Source organism: Malus domestica, chromosome 10 (genome assembly GCF_042453785.1).
Source record: "Malus domestica chromosome 10, GDT2T_hap1".
NCBI classification, from domain to species: Eukaryota; Viridiplantae; Streptophyta; class Magnoliopsida; order Rosales; family Rosaceae; genus Malus; species Malus domestica.
This window is the reverse complement of record NC_091670.1, coordinates 13,719,725-13,740,746: the sequence shown is the minus strand read 5'-3', so window position 1 is coordinate 13,740,746 and position 21,022 is coordinate 13,719,725. Positions and strand designations below refer to the sequence as shown.

At 36.4% G+C, this 21,022-nt stretch overlaps 2 protein-coding genes across 3 annotated transcripts; both read right to left on the bottom strand.

Moving 5' to 3' along the window:
• Positions 1-13,543: 13,543 nt before the first annotated feature.
• On the bottom strand, positions 13,544-16,292 carry LOC103448276 (B3 domain-containing protein Os01g0234100-like). Of its 2 annotated transcripts, none has more exons than XM_008387525.4 (7): positions 15,954-16,292; positions 15,774-15,869; positions 15,447-15,484; positions 15,202-15,355; positions 14,885-15,091; positions 14,581-14,671; positions 13,544-14,461 (listed from the first exon to the last, which is right to left on the bottom strand). In XM_008387525.4, the coding sequence occupies exons 1-7, from the start codon at positions 16,161-16,163 to the stop codon at positions 13,755-13,757; spliced, it is 1,503 nt and encodes a 500-aa protein (XP_008385747.2). In that variant the 5' UTR covers positions 16,164-16,292; the 3' UTR covers positions 13,544-13,754. The 2 variants fall into 2 exon arrangements, with proteins under 2 accessions (XP_008385747.2, XP_008385749.2); XM_008387527.4 differs by having other exon boundaries at positions 13,544-14,452; positions 15,954-16,291.
• A 508-nt stretch (positions 16,293-16,800) lies between these two features.
• LOC103413158 (uncharacterized) lies at positions 16,801-20,637 on the bottom strand. Its single transcript, XM_029109629.2, has 7 exons — positions 20,253-20,637; positions 19,974-20,031; positions 19,219-19,299; positions 19,043-19,078; positions 18,683-18,922; positions 18,454-18,595; positions 16,801-17,762 (listed from the first exon to the last, which is right to left on the bottom strand). Exons 1-7 carry the CDS (start codon positions 20,465-20,467, stop codon positions 17,269-17,271), a joined length of 1,266 nt encoding a protein of 421 aa, XP_028965462.1. The 5' UTR covers positions 20,468-20,637; the 3' UTR covers positions 16,801-17,268.
• Positions 20,638-21,022: the final 385 nt, after the last annotated feature.

Sequence of the window (21,022 nt, the reverse complement as noted above, 5' to 3'; positions counted from 1 at the left end):
ATTATTCTCCATACTAGAATTTAAAGATAATAAAATAGGACTACGATTAGAACCAAAAATAGGATAGTTATGTAAATGGCGAACTGCCAATTTAGTTCCTCAATTATCACCCGAGTGAAAATTAGGTCCCTAAACTATTTTTTTAGAAAAATCAGTCCTTTAATTATAAAAATATGTCAATTACATCCCTAATATTAGATTCAAAGCTACTATATTCAATTTTTTTGTTAATTTAAATCACGTTGCTTGCATATGATACAAATTGGAGGGTAGAATGGTAATTTTATATAAAGAAATGGGGTATGGATTTAACTATGGAAGGTAAATTAGAAGTCATATTCGCAATCTATATGAAATGTTAAGGGCTTATAGGCGAGAAAATGACGGTATTACACTTTAAAGTGTGTTAATGACTTAAATTGACGAAAAATTGGATAAAATAGCTTTAAATATAAAAGCAGGGATGAAATAAGCAATTTTTAATGAACTTAGGGACTTATTTTACCCAAAAAAAATAATTCCGAGACCTAATTTTCACTGAGGCTATAGTTCAGAGACTAAATCGGCACTTCACCCTTATGCAAATGAATAATCCAGGAACATATTTAACCATAAAAGGGTTAGCCACCACCCTATCCAATCTTTCAAAAACAACCGTATGATCCGTATGACAATTAGTCCAAGTAAAATGAGCTTCAGACGCATTTAAAGACAAAAGATTGGCGCGATGAAGAAAATTGATAAAATTGTTCATATTTGCAGCATGGATTTTATTACCTCCAACTTTCTCCGAAAGATCAATAATATAGTTAAAACATCCAATTATGCATCCAGGACTATGAATTGGATCCAACTTGAGGACCTCCTCCCACAGGTCACACTGCATATGTTTTTGGGCAAAGACGTAAATGAAAATAACTACTTGCTCCAAATTAGTAACTAAATCCTTCACAAAACAATCGATATATCTCGGAGAGGAAGAAGTTATATTAACAAAAACCTTAGTGGAATTCCAACATAAGCTGAGGCCCCCAAATCGGGCAATTGGATCACAACAAAAAATATTGTCAAAGTACTTGGAATATAAGTTGCTAGGGACCTTATGAACAGCCAGCTTAATCTCCATCAAGCAAAAAAAAGTTCCAATTTAGCTAAACTACGTATGTTTATACCATATTTAGGGCCTCGTATTTAGATCTCGTACAAATACTCGAGGGACTTAAATGTAATTATGTGATAAAGGAAGGTGCAACTATGTAATAAGTGAGGAGTCCTTATTCTATAAAAGGACCCATCACCCTCACAATTTGGAGGAGGCCAACTCTTAGGCCTGGAACCCTCTCACATCCCATTTCATATTACAGAGGCTCTCTCCCTCACTTCTCAGAGAAATACAATACAATTAGTGTGGACGTAGCCCAAACCTTGGGGTGAACCACGATACATCTTGTATTATTTATATTTCATGCAGATTCACGGTCGGATTTACGTTGTTCCAAGACCTCCGGTTTTGTGCATCAACATTTGGCGCCGTCTGTGGGAATCGACATAAAAATCATGTCAGTTCTCTTTCATTTTTTTCATCTCACCACCGTAGATCTGCAAAACCACACAGAGACACAGACACAGAGTTCTCCCTGCTCTCTCTGCAACACCGAGAGTACCACCTCAGGTAAATTGTTGAAAAGTCAAAAGCATTTTTCTCCTTTTTCTACTTGTTATGGGAATGAGGGAGTGGTATTGGGGCTCTGGAAAATCCTCCAAGAGAGGTAGAGGCAATGGAGGACCACCAGACGAAGACAACCAAATGGATCCACCGCCACTATTCCTCTGCTGTAGTTTCGTCCCCGCCAAAAGAAACCTTCCAGGTCAACCGCAACAACTCCAACAGGTTCCGCCCAAGCCCAAATTTTCCCATTCGCATTTCCTAAATTTCCCCATTCGTCTCACAAGCCACATCTCCGTCGAAGCGTGCCATTGCCGCGAGCTATCTCAAGGTACTTGAACAAGCATCTGTTGGATCAACACAGCAACATGCACTGTTATGGACAAAATAATCGTCCAATAACTGCTTCACACCTCGTCGTTACCTGTTTCTATCAAGGTTTTCCGAAATGGGTAGGCCTGCATATCTGAGCCACAACTTGGATGACTCGACGGGAATGTAAATCTCTGACGATTCTTGCTTCGTCATTTCTCCTTCTCCGCTCCTCATCCTCTTCCTTCTCATTTTGGGCTATATGAAGATTCAACATTCCTTCAGATTGATTAAACAATTCTTCCTCTTCTTGATCGATTTCCCACATTATGCTTGAAGAAGAAGACATTGTAAGTAGAAACTATGAATAATGATACAAATTTTGATTTAGCGAAGAAGGAAGCAGAAACTATGAATAATGATAGAGATATTGAGAAAATTGGTGTGAGATTTCAAATGATGGATGATGGATTAAATGGAGGATTCTGAAATGATTAGGTTGTAGATAGTGCCACGTGGCATGTCGTCATTCGTTAAAAATCTAATCGAAATCTATCCTAAAAGATTCTGAAAAGATAACGACATGTGGCACGACGACATTGGATAAAAATCTTATCGAAATCCATCACCAATAATTATCTTTTCGGATAATGACACGTGGCGCAACGAGAACGATTTAAAATCTGATCGAAATCTATCCTGAAAGATTCTAAAAAGATAACGACACGTGGCACGATGACATTGGATAAAAATCTTATCGAAATCTATGACCAATAATAGTCGTTTTGGGTAAATGACACGTGGCGCAATGATAACGATTTATAATATCTTATCCGAAATTACAAATAAATTTATTTACTATTATTTTGTAAAAAAAAAATTAATACTATTTTATTGCCTATTGTCAGGGCTATTCAAGTGCAACGGTGGAGATGCAAAAGGCAGTTACTGTTCATTAAGGGCAGTTATTATTCACATGGTGGATTGAATAGTGGATTGCCTGGGGGGAGGGCTTCTACGATGAAGTTGCTCTAAAAGAGAAAATGAACTGAAACACTGTTCATAAGCACAATGTTCTCCTAATTTTACCCCTACTTGATTTGTTTAATTTCATTTCTGCCAGGTTTACACATGATGGTCACGTGTTTCTGATCGTGGACGCGTGTTCTCTCTCAGATTTCTCGAGCTCTCTCTCGAAGGTTCAGTAAACCTTTCCATTTCCTTCCAATGCAGATCTCTCCAATCGAAACCCACGAACGACAAACACAAATCCACCAAATGTCTTCTTTTTCTCTTCCTCTCGCTCGCCTTTCTGCTTTCTTTCTCTTTAAAATTCCATCTTTCTCCAAAATTTCATTTATCTCTCCTCCTTCAAACCACTTTATCTCTCCAGAAGTCCATCGTCACTGCCTTTTCTCTAATAATTGAATTTGGGTCTACATAAACCTTCGATTTGTTATTTGTAGGGTTTTGAAAAGGGTAAGCTGATTTGATTAGAGAAGGTTGAGAATCTGAGAAAAAAAGAATCTTTTAAATTTTTATTCCTATGATTTTGATGTCTTTTTTTTTTGTTGTTGTATTTTAATTGCAGAGGATGAGCATGATGTTGTTTGGTTTTGGCTGGAGAAAGGGAAGCCACATGAATGCCCAGTTTGCACACATTAGATTATGGTAAGTGGAGGCTTGAACTTGATGTGATAGATTTTTTTTTTTAATTTTGTTCCAGCTTCTGACAACTTTTATGTTATTATTTGGATTATGATCCAATGGTACGTGATTGGAACTACTAGTAGTGTTTTGAAGGAACAAGAAGACACATATTAGAACCTGAATGAGAAGAAGAAAGCCAGCTTTTCAACCGATAAGCTAATCAATCCCCTCGATCTCCTCATCGGCGGCGATGGCGACCAGCAGGTTCACCTTTTTAATTTTTTCTCTTTTTAGTCGATTTAAGAAATAAAGAATCTGAAAACGTTAGGCATTCCAAACGGTTAACCAAATTTAAACTGAAAATTGAGCCTATTTGAGAGAGTTAATTAGTGAAGAATGCTTACTTTTGTTGCCTAGAGGTGTTTATAAAGAATCTGATGTAACATATAGTATTAACAAGAAGCCTATCACAGCATCCCACAGTCTATCGTAATCTCTGTATACCCTTTTTTCCTTGATATCGTGTGTCCTGCAAAACTTATTTTTTGTGCTGATTAATTCAAAATCATGCTATGGATATACATGGGAAATTGCAAACAAGTTTCCATCTATCCCAGGTATCTTTTTTTTCTCTCTGTTTTATGTGTTTTTTTACAATTAGTTTGTCTATCTGCTCAAGCTTTAAAGAAAGGATCTGAAATTTACGCTGCTCAGTAATCTTTAAACATTGAAAACAATAGAAAGTTAGTTGTTGTATGCAAGTTTTTTGAGAAAATGGTATTGAGAATCTGATAATTTGGGAGATGCAAGGTTTTGAAAAAATGGTATTGAGAATCTGATAATTTGGAAGTGAGCGATCATAGGGCCAAAACGAATCGGAATTGTTATTTCTGACAGCGCTTTGTTATCTCAACTTCAGGCCTTTCCTAGCTTAGAATATTTCTTGAGAACCAGAATGTGGTTTTCGTTTTTAGAATATTGTCATTTGACTTGCTGAAAATATTTAGGGACCTAAGTTTATATGGTGCTCTCATCTCTGTGATGCAGAGCTGATCAAATTTTATGACTAATTTAACTATTGTTTACTTGCAAAAATGTCCTTAACTTTCAATTGGCTTTTGCAGTACATTTGGAACCAAGCTAAATTTGATATCATTAAGCTAAAGACAATAATTAGTCCATTTCCATCTCAAAAAGCAGCAGATGACAATTAAACCACCATGCATCAGGTAACCATCACGCTCAGATTGCATTCAATGGCCATCTAGACCAAAAGAACCTACAATAGATCATTACTAACTCGAGGTAGATTGAAAAGAGTTTAGGTCTGGCGGGCTTTTACAGTTTAGGGAAGAATACCAAGATTTACATTTTGTTTAACTCCCTGAATAAATATATGCATTTTGTTAACCGTATTGAAAACTATTGTATAAAACATTTTCCAAGGGGTTTTGTTGATTATATCACTGTGAATTTTGGGCATTCAGAGAGTTTTGGAGGTTCTGCGATTTATGGTACCGTGCATTGTATAAGGCTAAGAAGTCACCATTACATCTCTTATCTAAGAGCCAATATTTAAGTTGGTGAGTAAGCAATAAAATGAGTGTTGTGCAAGTTACTTAAGTTTTGCAAATTGATTTTAAGGCTAATTATGTGGTGTTACATATAAGTACACACCGATTATATTCTTTCGAAGAATACATCAGTTTATATAGTAGCAGAATGATTGCAAACATTGAAAAATCTTAAGTAACTTAAATTATCATGCTAGATCCGAAACTTTTCTAATCTTTGCTTAGAAAGAGTTGATGACTAGGCAATGATTTCTATTGAGCACTAGATATTTGCACCTCTTTCCCTCGTTCCATAATTGAAGTGCTTTTGACTCTACATAGTAATGATTTACAAGATAAAATTGTTGATTTTTTTTTTTCCATTGTGTTTCATTTTTCAAAAATTAAGATAGAAAGGGAATGCTATGATAATTTGAGGTTTTCGTTTTGATATTCATATGTGTACTTTAGCGGATGCAAAAAAAAAGAGATTTGGTTTGCAGATATAGTCATTAGTAATGCTTTTATGGTTTTCTTTAATGTGGAGAAAATTGGGATTCCTTTTAAAAGATATTATTGCTCATATGGTTAGGGAGTACTTACAGATACTTCGTTTTCTTTATCAGACACTAGAAGAATAGTGCAAGTGAATGAATGTATAAGGACTGGCTTATAGATGGATGACTTCCTAATCTGTATGACTACCATGTTTAGTATTATTGTCGATTCTTCATTAATTCATTCATGGTAAATCAATTTGAAATTTCATTCATCTCCTGCAACCTATTGATTTGTCCATTTTATTGTTCAGGTTTGTCAAAAACTTGCTCAAAGAGCAGACTGTCAATGTGATTTGAGCTGGTTGTAAATAGTATCATCTCTTTTGTAAATAACACTCTAAAATCATCTCTTTCAGTCTAAACATATTATATGTAAAATAATATCATCTTAAAATGGTCGTAAAACCCGCGGCATCGCGCGGGGACTCAATTGCTAGTTCTATTCCTAAGGCACAATCTCATCCAATCCGCCAAATGGGTTGTAAAAGTTCGTCACTCTACCCAATCTTTAAATTTTGTTTTTTATTTTAAGTTTTATTGTGGGGCCCAACAGCTGCATGTTTAATAGATTTGTCATTTGTGTGAATAAATAAACAATGTTTTTTAATAAGTATGTGGTCCAATATCTTAGTAGATACGGTATTGGATTCATGCACATGCATTTTGAGCTTGAAACTCTCCATTCCTAAATTATTGTATAGTTTCGAAGTCTCTCATTCCCTTTATTAATAATAAAATTAAAAAAAAATTTGAATAATATATATTTCCGAGCCCAATTTGCTAAGGTCAGTCGCTACAGTTAAAGTTTGCTAATTCAATTGCTACTTCCATTTGAGACAAACGTGGCATCTCACATATAGTTTACTACTCTATTGCTACCTCCATCGGAGATGTTAAGTATTATTTGACCAACGTTATGCTGCAATTTAGGAAATATTTTTGCTCACTAATCACTATTATAAACTATGGTGTATGCTCATCATACACCAAAGCATTTGCTATGTGTCTTTTCACTTAACCTTAGTTAAATTTTTCAATATTCAAATGTAACATTTAATGTGAAAATTAACTAGAGTTAGATGAAACGGCACATAACAAATGATTAGGTGTATGATGAGCATACACAATAGTTATGGTGGTGAGCAAAAATGCTCCTTGCAATTTATCAACTTTAAATTTCCTAGCACTAAATATAGATAATAGGCTTATTAGAAATAATGAATGTTTAATCTAAAATATATTTACAAAAACGAGAAATATGTATTCCAATTGACTAGCAATCTCTTTCCGAGTCAAATTTTTGTGACCAATAATGTTAAGTAAGAGGTCTTATATTCGATTATCGTCAAATGTGAATTTGAAACGTATTATTGCTAGCTTATTGTGAGACATCCCACACTCTTAGTGTAGATAATATCGTTTGGTCCAAAAAAAACTCAAAGCCTTAATCTTTATGCTTTTGGAACATACATTATTTTAGACAACTCTAATTTATCTTGTATTACTTAGAAATCAAGTTTTTCTCTCCTCATAGTTTACAATAAATAAAGGGTAAATTACATTTTCATACCTCAGGTTTGGGGTCTATTTCAATTCCATACAACAACTTTAAAACATTTCACTTTCATACCTCAAGTACTATTTTATTTCAATATAATACATCCGTTAGATTTTCCATCCATTGATCTGTTAAATGCTGACATGGCTGCCACATATATGCCACGTGGCTGCCAAATGTCTGCCACGTGGCAAATAAAATAATTTTTTAATTTTTTTTAAGAAACCTGAATTTTCTCAAAAAAAAAAAAGCAAATTTGAAACCGACATCTGCAAGAAGAAGAAGAGGAGGGAGGAAGAAAGAAAAAGAAAAAAAAATAGAAACCCACTGCAAAAAGAAGAAGAAGAGGAAGAGGAAGAGGAAGAGGAAGAGGAAGAAGAAGAAGAAGAAGAAAATCAAAAAAAAAAAAAAATAGAAACCCAGATCTGCAACAAGAAGAAGACTGGGCGCCGAGGGGGGGTCGCTGGGCGATCGGGGGGGGAGGAGGGTCGCCGGGGGGGTTCTTCTTCTTTCTTCTTCTTCTTCTTCTTCTGGTCTCTGGGACAAAAAAAAATTATTTTCCTCTTTCTTCTTCTCCTTCTGTTCCTCCTTCTGATCGCTGGTTGCAGATGTGGGTTTCAATTTTTGAATTTTTTTTTTTTGTTGAGAAAATTCAGGTTTTAAAAAAAATTAAAAAATTATTTTTTTTTGCCACATAGCAGACATTTGGTAGCCACATGGCACAAATGTGGCAGCCACGTCAGCATTTAACGGATTAATGGATGGAAAATCTAACGGATGTATTATATTGAAATAAAATAGTACTTGAGGTATGAAAGTGAAATGTTTTAAAGTTGTTGTATGGAGTTGTAATAAACCTCAAAACCTAAGGGGCTACTGTGTAATTTACCCATAAATAAAAGTACATAAAATGAGAAATACACATCTAAAAAATCCATTAACTATGCCACAACAATTTCTTCAGTTTAAACCCATTAACTATATTAATTAGCACCTCAATTTACTTTACATATTAGAGTGATGAGTCAGCTAATTTTGAGGTTCAGTAATTCAAATTTTTACATCATACCTATTTTGCCCCTTTGTGAGCAATGCATGGAAACCACGCCACATTAATGCTATATTATTAATTTCCCTTTTGAATTGTTTGGTTGAGAAATATGAAGGGGATTCTCTTAAAGTGGAATTATTTAGCACCTCATGTTTTTTACATGATGTTTTATAATGTTAGTACGAAAACTAACGTTAACTGTTAGGTGGCAGAGAGTCGAATCTCATTTGTTTGTGGAAAATTCACTCTTCTGGTATTAGTAATTTAGTATACTAGAGTACAAAATAGGTAAATAAAAAAGGGAATTGTTATTGGCACTCAAAAATTCTCATTTTAATACGTGAGTTATGAAGATGCCCTTCGAGACAAAGTGTTGACTTGAATTGACTACCGCGTCGTGTCATGTGAGACTCATTTTCTTGGCGTATTCTCATGTTACTCGTCGCTACGGACGTGTGGGCGCAAACAGGACATGATTTGGAGCTATAACGAAAGAGTTATTAATATTTAAAGTTAAGGATATTTTAGTAAATTAATTAATTTCAGATTTTGTTGAGGGGAAAATTTGGAGTGCCACGTGGGTGGCCCAGATTAAAGGAAATGAGGAATGGATGGTGGAGATGTAAAGGAAAGAAGATAAAACAAAAAATGAGAGGAAGTGTGTGACTAATAGGGAGAGGAGAGAGTTAGGATGGCCCAATCAGAAACAAAGGAAAGGAGGAAAAAGGAGAGAAGAGGGGAGCGGGGGATCCGTCGACCCGGTTTCATTTTCCGACCCGACTCGGTCCTTTTCATCTTCTCCAGTGGTTTTTTGTCAGTTTTTCCGGTGAACCACGTTATCTAACCCCCTGGAAAATGTTCCACGACCTTCCATCTACCCATTACAACCCAAAATTGTAGAAATTTAGCCATGAAGGTATGAAAACCGCACCGGTGGGTGCGGGAAACCTTTACAGTCAATTCTCCTATTATTGAAACGAATTTCACCAATTACCACCACCTATAGCACCCTCATGAGGTCTGGAATAAAGCCCAAACAAGTTTTGGGGCGTTGGAGTTCGTTCGAGGTCGAATGGAGAACACCCAAATTCAAGGGTTTCGTACGGTTCATGGTGATTTAAGGTGTTTCTCGGCCTAATTGTCCTTAGTAGCAGGTATAAATCGATTCCTCATGTTTTGTAGATGAATTCTTATGTTTGGATCATTTAAGGAGTAATTAGGTTTTCATCCTTATTTTTACTACTCTATTGATTAAAACCTTATTACTTTTCAATTTTTGATCAAGGTCCTTTGTATTAATAATATCATTAATTATTTCAATAATAAAATATTTTTTATTTCTAAATATATTCATTTAATATTAAAAATGTTACAATTAGTATATTTATATTTATGGCTAAATTTTTTATCATATATTTTTATTTTTAGTTTGTACCCATTTTTAATTTGCAACCCTTTTTTAATTTGTACCAATTTTCCTTTCAATTTTAATTTGTACCCATATATTAATTTCTTTTTGTGCCCATATTTTTTAAAGTTTTATTTGTATTGTACCCATATTTTTTTATTTATTTGTACCCATTTTTATTTTTGCTAAATGTACCCATTTTGAAGAATGTACCCATGTTTTGATACAATAATTTTTTGGTTATTTTTTATGAATGTACCCATGTTTACACACACACACACAATAGTATATTTATATTTTAATATTTTTAATCCCACAAATTATGTTTTTTATTTAAAATCTCATTACTATAAACAACTATAAATTTTAATTTTTAATTTAAAAAATATAGTAACGTACATAGAAATAAATTATCAATTAATTTTAGGGACTTGGATCAAAAATTGAAAACCAACAAAGTTTTAGTCAAAGATTATTCATAACTAGGGACCGCATCCAAAGTCTCCCATCATTTAATTTGGTGGAGAAATGAGATAGTTATAACAATTTTAAGGTTGCCCAGTTTCCGGAGACCTCATCCACTTTCAAGGCGTTTTCCGGCTAAACCATGGTGAGTTAGCCATCGTGTAAGGACCAATCTCTTCGTCTCGTCGAGAACTATGATTTCCGTTTTTGAATCACCTGTTTTCGTTGAGTATTGACAAAGTTATGGACATTGAAAGGTTGCCCAGAAATTCCGGCGAGTTACCGATTTTCCCACGGACAGCCGTCTTTCAGACAATTTTCCGACCACCTTCGGCCACCATTTGGACTCCAAGCTGGTATAATTTTGTTCTACATTTCTCTAGCTTCGATTTGGTATATTATGGGTTGAATTTGGTTGAAAAACAAGTGAGATATGGAGTTCCAAAGATCGCCTAGGAAATCTGCAAAATCTGCAGAATCCGGCAAAGTTCCACAAAGGTCCACCACTTGATTAGGATAGTAATCGACCATCCGACTGTTGGATCGTCACCAAACTTTAATAAATTATATTACGTAATATTTGAGAACCATAGAAACTTACAGATCGAGAATCTGATGTACAGATCTTCCCGAATTGGATTTGTAAGTTTATAAAATAAATGTTAACCGCCACTTGGTTTTGGGCAATTGGCGGAGATCAGACCGTTGGATCGTAATTAAATTTTAGTATGTTATTCTAGAAGCATAATGTGTATCTTTGGAAGTTGCGGATTGGAAATCTGATGTGCGGATCTTTCGGATCAAATTATACAGGATTGTGGACCCAACAGTCGATCTTCGATCGACCGTTGACTCTTGGTCAATGGGTCTCAAATTATTCTTGAAGGTCCTTAAGGATATGTTTTATATAAATTATGTATTCTATCAGTAAGAACTCTGAGACGTGATTTGATACTTGGCCACAGGCGACGATAGTTCGTGATGTCTCGATATTCGTGCAAGGGTGTCGTAGCTCAAACCTATATATATATATATAAGATTGACATCTCCTCAAACGTTTATAAATTGAATATTTCATATAATTACTGTCAATGCTTTAAAATACTAATGTGAACTACAAATGGCTTGATCCCTGTTTAGGGTATGTAGGCAATTTAACGAGACGTTAGATGCAGCCATACAATAAGTGAGATTAAATAATCGAGACAAAAGCTTTGTTTGGGAAAATGAGCAATGTGAAGGAATCTGGTGAAAAACGTGAGATCTAACCCTATGTTTTGGGTGAATAAATGTTGGTTATAAATCAACGTACGAGGAAACGAGAAATTGTGGTTTTATGTTTATAAATGCCATGCCATAATTAGTCGACATTTTAGTATGTGATTTAGTACAACCTTGCACAGTGTTGCACACCAATGCGGAGGCTAAGGTAAGTTCAGGTGAGTATATAATGTGGTAGGATTGATGAGATATGAATATGTCGTACAGGTCACTAAAGGTGACTCCGACTTATATGCATATGAATATGTCGTACAAGTCACTAAAGGTGACTCCGACTTATATGCTAGCCATGATTGATGAGATATATGTGATGAAATGCTAGCATATAATTATGATGAGATATGTGATGAAATGCTAGCATATATGTGGTGATATATGATGAGATGCTAGCATATATTTATGATGAGATATGCTCATATATTTATGATGAGATATGTGATGAAATGCTAGCATAAATGTGGTGATATATGACGAGATGCTAGCATATATTTATGATGAGATATGTGATGAAATGCTAGCATATATTTATGATGAGATATGTGATGAAATGCTAGCATAAATGTGATGATATATGATGAGATGCTAGTATATATTTATGATGAGATATGTGATGAGATGCTAGCATATATGGGATGAAATATTGATTCAACCGTACATGATGGGTGGATCCAGCTAACATGCCATTTCCTATTGGTTTAATTCACCTGGGTTACTCATTCCTGTTAAGATAATTGACATAGCATAACTGTAAGACTATCATTTTGATTATGGTCTTGATTTATAGTTACACCTGTTATTTTCTGGGAAATTAAGCAGGTATTGCGGCGAGGGACTACTATCTTTGGTAGTTGGAATTGGTTTGAAGAGTTTTGTTTCACTCACTCACATTTTCTGTTTTTGTACCCCTCCAGGTTCTTCTAGCAGCAGAGTTCCGTATCGACAAGGATTCGCGGCACCTGCCAGTGTAGGTGCCTTCTTATGATGGTATAATCATTATCTTACCTTACTGTACTTTACTTATGCTCATGTGTGAAATGGGTCTAGACCCGCTCACCGCGTACTGGTGTACTTAGGCACTTTTAGATTTTAATTTATTCACATTTTATACATTATCACACTTTATGGCTTCGTCACCTTCCAAGTGTCGGCCAGCACGGCTCGATTTGGGATCTAGTGGACATTCCAAGTGGGGTGTGTCACATTTTGCACTCCAAACTTTATGTATTTCAAAAGAAAAATACGTATGTAAGGAGTGTAAAATGAGATTTTTAAAGTGTCAATAATAAGTCTCATAAAATACACTCAATTTCTAAGGGCTTGTTTGGTATCCTATTTGAAAATTTTTATAATTTCTCAAAACATTTCTTAAGAATTTTTCTTGAAAAAAAAATTCTATAAGACTCAAAAACTTGTTTGGTATGAGATTTAAATTTTTTAAATCTTACAACTTAAACTGGACAAAAAGATCCATAAAAAGGGGGTAGAGAAAGAGGAGAGATGAGAAAAGAAAGTAAGAGATGATTGGAGGAAAGAGAAAGAAGTGAGAAGATCGGAGGAGATAGAGAGGAAGAGGAGTGAGAAAGAATCGAGAGAATGAAAAGAGCGGATTGGATGAAAGAAGAAAAAGGTAAAAAAAAAAGGGGGGGGGGAAGAGAGAAAGAAGAAAAGAGAGATAGATTTGGAGTGAGAGGGGAGAAGGGAGAGAAAAAAAATGAGTGAGTTTAAGTTTAAAAACTCTAAAAACTCACTTTTTGTGTTTTTAGATAATAGACTATTTTTGAATTAGTCTTGAGTTCAGTTTTTTAAAATAATCCTATCAAACAAGTTTTTAAGGCCTAAAACTTGAAAATTATTTTTAAGTTTAAAAAATTAGATTCAAGTAGAGTACCAAACATGCTCTAAGTGTTGTAGATCCGTCTCCTAAAATATTCAAAAGTATATTTATCCAAAAAACAGATGAGAGAATGATGTAAAGATCCCCATTTTAAACGTGCATTGCAAGTAAAAGAATAAATAATTACACTCTCCAAACAGTACTATTAAAAGTAACAAAGGATTTGATTAGATAAGGTTAAGCACCATGTATAACAACCAACTCAAGTATGTGAAATCCCTACATCTACTTGAAGAAAAACAAAATCATCTAAGCCATTGAATTCTTTTGAACCCTAAAAGGGCTTTTGTGTGTGTGTGTGCATGTGCGTGTGCGTGTTTTCTTTTACTTTTAATCAACACGGAGCACCAAAATCTTCATGGAAAGATAAGTTCGCGCTTCCTCGAATTTTTTTTTAAAGCCTTTATCCTAGCATCAAAACTTTCCATGGTCTCTTTCAACTCCGAAAGCTTTGAATCAAGATCTCTAATCTTCTCCCTCGTACAAACTTGCTCAACTTTACCTTCTAAATACCTCTTTGATTCTGCGGCCACTTCGTATTTGGAGGCAATGCTCAGACACTGCTTCAGTCTCGCGCGCAGAAATCCAACATCCATACCCAACAGCTCAAAGGCGTGTAAAGTCTTCTCCTGCATTACATAATCAGCACGAGAGGGGGGCAGCTTGCAAGCTCTAATGGCATTAGCGATGTTGGTGGTTTCAGTTATTATTTCAGCAGCCAACTTACTGTCAATACTTTTGAGGAGATTGTCATGCAAAAATGAGCCTTGTGAGCAGCATAGATCATAATAGATAGTCCTGACCTGTGCGGAGAGTTGAGTATCTATAGTCACACCATTCACAAGAATGGTGAAATTATCAATCATTCTAACATCTTCAAAATCAGCAGCTGGTCCTCGAAATGTAATATCTGCCGCTAAGTTGGAGGCAAAGTCCTCATTGTCATCCTCAGATTGGTTGGCAACAAGCTCCGGATTAGTACCTAATTTCGAACTTTTCTTTTGAATGTTGCCTTGGGAAACATCTCGTGGAGGAGTCATTAGATGTTTTTTCTCTACATAACCTTTCACCAAGTTAATATTTCTGGTGCACATGCAATCATCTAATAATTTGTGAAGGAGCAAAGTAGAGAGAGAGAGAGAGAGAGAGAGAGAGAGAGAGAGAGAGAGAAAGAGAGAGTACCAAACACTGCTTTGTTTGCGCAGGATTTCATTTTCAAGAGGCTAAAAGCTGCATCTACTTCAGCTAGACTATGTCTTCCCATTATGTACACCTGTAACATTGTGTAGAGAGCACATAAACTAATCCGCAGCATGGTAGATATCAAGAAGTTAGACCGATAAAACCACATGAAATGGCAGATACACTTCATCCTATGAAGAAATGCATAGTAAGTGGACATGAGGGTATTAAAAACCAAGATGTTCTTGTAAAATTTACGGAAAAAAAAAAAAAAAAGTATTTGCCAGGAAACAACAGTGACTACCTTGAACTTCAAAGGCCTGACCAAACGGAAAACTAAAAGGTTGCCGACAAGTAACTTGTTTGCAGTAGAAAACTTTTGCCATCCTGCACTGACTATCCTCCTTTCCCCAAGAAACGTCACTCTGTATTTTTCCCCACCTTCAACTTCGAGGGTTAATGTTGCATCATGCAATGGCAAATACAACTGGCAGAATTGCTTAGGCAGTGTCTGTCAATAGAAAAATTAAGAACACAAGCAGTTACACATTTGTCTAGGAATCCAAGTCCAGGCCTTCAAAACGTGGTGCATCAGTTAAGAACTTAAGAGTTACGACTCACCAAACAAAAGCAAGAGGAAACATTTGAACGTATCATAGACTTGACAAAGACGGGGTCAGCTCCAAGATTTGCCTGGATGTCCTGAACTTGGTTTCTCACAAAAGATATTTCATGATCCTTAAAAGAGTCGAAAATGGTTCTCTTCCGCTTACACCTAGTCAATCAATCAAAACATCTATGTTGTATACTTCAAGCACATAAGTGGCCAAGTTAATTAACGAAAACATTTCGACAAATATACCTACCCTCCATCTCCATGCTTCTGAGGATGACCAGGAACTTTCTGTCAAAATAATCATAACAACTTTCCATTTAGCTCTGTATTGATAATATGAGTCATGACATGCAGCAGAATACAAGTAAAATCACAAGGGCCGTGTCGGAAATCACAAAATCACTCTAATTCTACTGATTTGCAGAAAAAGTTCACTCAGGCAGTTTATCAAACATGTATCAAACAACAGATGGGCATGTTCTTGGCTGGCACAATTTTTGGGTTTCCCATATAATTGTTAAAAGCACCCAACTCAAAAAATCATGAGGAAATCAATGGAAAAGAAAAACGTTCTCACTCGCTTGGTGATATGGGTCGGTCGTGTAGGACGTCTCCAAGTGCTGAGCACATTTTGCTTGGTCTCCAATGTCTGCTCCATCTGCTCTACCCCTACCTGCAGTCGAACAGCCACCATTCAGCAAATACATTCACAATCTAGAGAGAGAGAGGGAGAGAGAGAGGGAGAGAGGGAGGGAACCAAAGGGGGAGGTGAATGAAGGGATTTTGGGCGGCTGCGGAGACGAAACTGGGAAACGGTCAAGCTTTCTGCTTCGCCGTGGTCTTCGTCGTCTTCTTTTTCCTCTGGAAAATACTCAGAGTCGGAGAGTTCTTCTTCTTCTTCCTTGACGTTCATGGCGAGTGTGAAGTTTTGGGGGTGTCTGCAGTCCTGCATCACCGCCATGGCCATTGGCGTTTGACAAACACTCAGCCTGAGAGCTGTGCCAACCCTCTCGTCACTAGTCAGTCACTGCGTTTTACTTCTTGTCAAACACTCACCTCTTTATTCTCTAGCCATTTCAACAAATAAAAAACGAAACAACAGCAAGGGTAAGGGCATAGGCTGCGGTTTCCTACTAAACAAAAAAAATGTGGAAGATTCTGGGTTTGATGATCCGAGCTAGTGAGTCTACTTGACTGTGGCCACAGGCAGATTGAAATTCTTCATAGCTTCTCCGAGCCCAAAACAAGTGAATAACCGTGACTTGTCACTAGTTGTCTATTAAAATTAGAAGGAGAGTAGAAATTAAACTCAATTCACTTCCACTAGTGACGTTATCTTGTCCAAGAAGGAACCTAATTATGGGTTGAGATTCATAATTTCACATTAATGATTTGCCAATACGGCCGCTAAGCACCATTCGGGAAATGGGAAGGTCGAAATGACAAGTTTCTATGCATAAATACTCGTAGACATTGCGAAATGATTTCGCCTGAGTACTAAATAATCAACCATGTCAATAAATAATTCCAAGATTGAAGAAGAATGAGCACCCGTGAAATTTTCTCGACGTGTTTGTCCCTTAAGAAATTGAGTCAAACCAAGATTCTCTCCTCTGTATCTAATTTTTATTAGCTTATTCAGAAAAAGTTACAGTTCATTTTCCTGCTACTAACAGCGTATAAATCTTACAGTCATGATTCATCCAATATCTACTGTCATAGTTACTCCGTTCACGGTCGTTTCGGGCCGCGCTGCAGCTGACCTACAAACTATTATCTTATGCAAACCAACTTTGCACCTATCTCCTGGTGATATGTATCATCATCTATACATTTCGAAGCTACATCACATAGACAAAATCTATATTAAACATATAAAGGTTACGTTGTTATATACATGTGATTATCCTTCGTTCGATCTGTACACTTCGTTCCAGAGGACGAACGAGTTAGAATATGCATGCATTTATTCCGGATACCACCAAAGATGCCTGAAATGGCAGACCTCACCTCCAACATTTGCCTCTATTCTGGCTAACATTGTTGCATTGACGGCTAACCCATAACAGAAGTCATAATCTTGAGCGACGAAAGCTTTTGAGACCACGAGGAGGTGAATTCCTAAGAGCAGAGGCAAATGGCTGCCCATTCAAAGACCCGCAAAATTTAATATCCCAACCCTCAACGTTCTTAGGGACACAAACATCAAACAGGACTTGGCCAAGTACACTATGTGCACTAATGCTTGGGGGACTGGGCAGAGAGACGGATCTTTCTTTTTGTTCATCTTGTAAAGACCCGGAGTCCTTACTATTTTGATTCTCAGCTGAACTTGGCAAGAAGAAGTGGTCGCTTGGCTCCACTGCAACTCTTCTAAGGCTCTGATTGGAGTTAACTGCTGCTTTCCGGAGATCACATATTAGTTCAGATATCTCATCTTGCATGCCTTCCATGCTAGTATTGTCACCTTCAAGTTCTTTAATTCTTTGAGAAAAAACCAAAGCAGCCTTTTCAAGAAAGTGAGTAACGGAAGACCTATACTGTATTGGATAATACTTATAATGATCTGAAATGAACAGAAAATTGCGTGTGTTTAGTTCTTCTGTGCCACAAGCATTAAAGCAACCAAGCGATAAAAATGTGAAAATTTCCATGTGCTAGTTAAGTATCTATGCAGTGTTTTCCAATCTAGGAACGCGAAAGGAACTCAACTAACTCTATCTGCAATTCTGAAAGTTCATTTTACCAATGGTCATGTTGGACTTAAGGTCAGTACAAGGTCTAGATTCTCAAGTACCATAGATTGGGATGAAATATACCACGGTACAAGACCGACTGAATCATGGCCTCCAGCTAAGAGAATGAAAGTCCCCAAAATCTACTAACTAAACAAAGGTTTAACCATATAATCTGAACACTTTTGCATCTATTTTTTTTACTTTCTATTTGTCCAAGATAAGATGGTGCCCACAAGGTTTCAGACAATTCCAACAAGACATTTATACTCTTCAAAGTGTTGCCTGTTGAAACACGTTGACATGCCATAACTTCACCCAACAAAACCATGTAATTTCTTACAGATATCCAATAACTATCAAGATTATGTTAAAGAATGGTGCTAAGCTATGCCTACTGGTTTCCCGATACCAAAACACATCGCTGATGAGCGATATAACTTTCGTAGGTAGTGCACAATAAGGAAATCAAAACTACAGAACAGGATAAGGATAAAAGGAAATCAATTTTTTTATACAAACCTAGGTGAGGGGAGCCATTCAATTTCACAAGCTTGACATCTCCTCCAAGTTCTTGTAAACGGTGAGTGAAATTGCAGATAATGTGATAAGGGGCCAGATCATCTTTATCAGAGCACAAAATGAGAAATGGAGCACCCAAACTCTACAGGAAAAACATTAATTAGTCCATAAACTAACAGAAACAAGCAACAGACAGCTAAAGGTGAGTAAAGGCTGAATGAAAACTTACAACAGACGAAAAAAGAGCGTGCCAATACTCAGCACATTGGGATTCAAATCTAGTAAGGTACAACGCATCCAAACCAGAAGCAATGCCTTTAGCTAACCAAGAAACCAGTTTTGACGATCCAGGCATCTTTAGAATGGTTGGGTGTAGAGCATATTGAGTGCCCAGATCACTTGTAAAATCAACAGGACCAGAATCATAGATGTGTCCAGTAATACACTTTCTGACCAATTGATATTCAGCCTTCACATAGTTAAAATAACCCATAAGAACAGAGTTCCAAAAATGAACATATGGGATCAAATGGGCATTATGAATAAAATACACCACATGTTTTAACTGAAACTACAAAGAAAAGCATACCAGATAATGCTGACCGTCACAAATTCCGTCAAGAATCTGCAGTTACATTTAAAGTTATTACACAGTACAAACATTGAAATAAAATCAGAAAAGACTGGCTAAGACTTCAATAATTCCAGAAATCAACTTATCAGTGCCAAATACAAAGTCGGGTATCTACTACTCACAAAACTTACCCGAAAAACCTTGTACATACAAGCTTTTGTACCAGCAGAAAGAGCCACAAAGACTACAGGACATGGCTTAACCCTTAGCTCCTGCATACCCAAAATATATAAATAAATAACAGGACACTCCATAGAGTAAACTTGAGCAAAATTAAAAGCTATGTATGCCAAATTCATCCAGCATTAAAAACACTTTGAAATTCGAATGGGATGGGATGGGATTTTACACCATATAACACTATGTTTGGATGAAGAAATTTAAGATTACTAAGGAATTTTAAAATGATAGAAATTTAAATGATGGAGTTTTATTCTATAGAATTTGTGAATTTTCTTGTTTGGGTAACCTAAAAGAACAATGAAATTGAATACAGAATTTGTTGTTTTTAAACTCTCAATCATAGAAATTGGAAAATGACACCTATTTACATGTAATTTAAACTTGGGAATTGGAAGTCCCAAATTCCAAGTTTTTTTCCATGCGGAAATTCTAAATTTCTATGTTTATGAATCCAAACAAGGGAATTAGTGCGTGTCAATTTATAAATTCTGTCTTTAATCCAAATTCCAAATTTATTTCCCTTTTCCAAACATAGTGCAAGAGTTTGGTTCTTTCTCACCATTAGGCGAGTAATACACATACACACACAACTAACCATACAGTCATTGGCCCGGGAATCGGATCATTGCTCCATATTAAATATATGCATCAAAATCTAAAGAAGCAATGAATAAGAAATTGGCAAACTGGGAAGGAAGCTGACCTCAACAAGCTCATTGAGAATAACAAAGGCGAACGACATGGCCTTTTCGGGATAGAATCTACACAAAATTTCATCACCAGAGCAGAAAAATAAGCTCAAAATGCAGCAAAATCGAATAAAACTCCAATCTTTAAACCCATCCATGAATCATAAACCAAATATCCAAATACGAGCAAATCCATGAACGATTCAGCACAAAAAGAATTCTAAAGATACATCTCATGCATGTTACGTTCTGTTTGGGTGGTGAGAAAATGCGAGAAAAGAAAATCCACTCACGCATGGAGAAAATGGGAATGGCAAACGAGGGAATTCCAACCGAGAGACGAGTACAAATCCACGTGATTCTGCAAGTGCCTCTCGTGAATCGAAACCCAAGCGAAGATGACAACGATTCCTTTGGAATGAGAGACCTCCTCCTTCCGTCCCCAGTAGATTCCACCGCCGCCACCATCGCCACCGCAACTACCACTAGCTCCGCCACCGCTCCACATAGCTGCTGAGCTTCTTTGGGAGAATTTTGGGATTGAATCCTAGGGTTTTTGGTGTGGTGGAATTGTGAGGTAGATGGGGAAATGGTGGTTGGAGAGGTGTTGGATTGTAAGAGCCACTCGTGTTCTTGTACGAAATCCTGAATTGAATTTCTGGAGAGAGAAACGATAATGGGGGCCGTGGTGGGGCTTCTGCTGGATCATGACTCCTATGCGGTCATCGTCATTGTGGGTCCACCGGGACACCTCACACTGTACCACGCGCGTTTTAGGATAAGACTCTGCTCTTCAATTTGATTTTTCATACGAGGGTGAGGGTCGGAGTGGAGCTAGAATTTAAATTTATTAGAGTCGTGATAAAAGAGTTATTGTAACATTTTCTTAATTATTTTTTGCACTCAATGTACGATATCAGTATCTATCATGTCACTATATACCTCGACCTATACATCAAATTAGACTATCAATTTCTTACACAATATCGTGTGAACAAACATGAAAATGATTAGTTTTTTATCAACATGATAACTAATCGGATCGTTATCGGGTCACACGATA

Bases quoted from the DNA above. Each gene is read 5' to 3' on its own strand.
- LOC103448276 (XM_008387525.4), bottom strand. From the start codon at position 16,163: ATGGCCATGGCGGTGATGCAGGACTGCAGACACCCCCAAAACTTCACA. The intron at 15,485-15,773 runs GTGAGAACGTTT...TTATTTTGACAG, and splicing joins CGACCCATATCACCAAGCGA to AAAGTTCCTGGTCATCCTCA. The intron at 15,356-15,446 runs GTAGGTATATTT...TTGATTGACTAG, and splicing joins CAGAAGCATGGAGATGGAGG to GTGTAAGCGGAAGAGAACCA.
- LOC103413158 (XM_029109629.2), bottom strand. From the start codon at position 20,467: ATGTGGAGCGGTGGCGGAGCTAGTGGTAGTTGCGGTGGCGATGGTGGC. The intron at 19,079-19,218 runs GTAAGTTTTGTG...ATGTAACTGCAG, and splicing joins GTATGTACAAGGTTTTTCGG to ATTCTTGACGGAATTTGTGA. The intron at 17,763-18,453 runs GTTTGTATAAAA...TGTTCATTTCAG, and splicing joins GAATGGCTCCCCTCACCTAG to ATCATTATAAGTATTATCCA.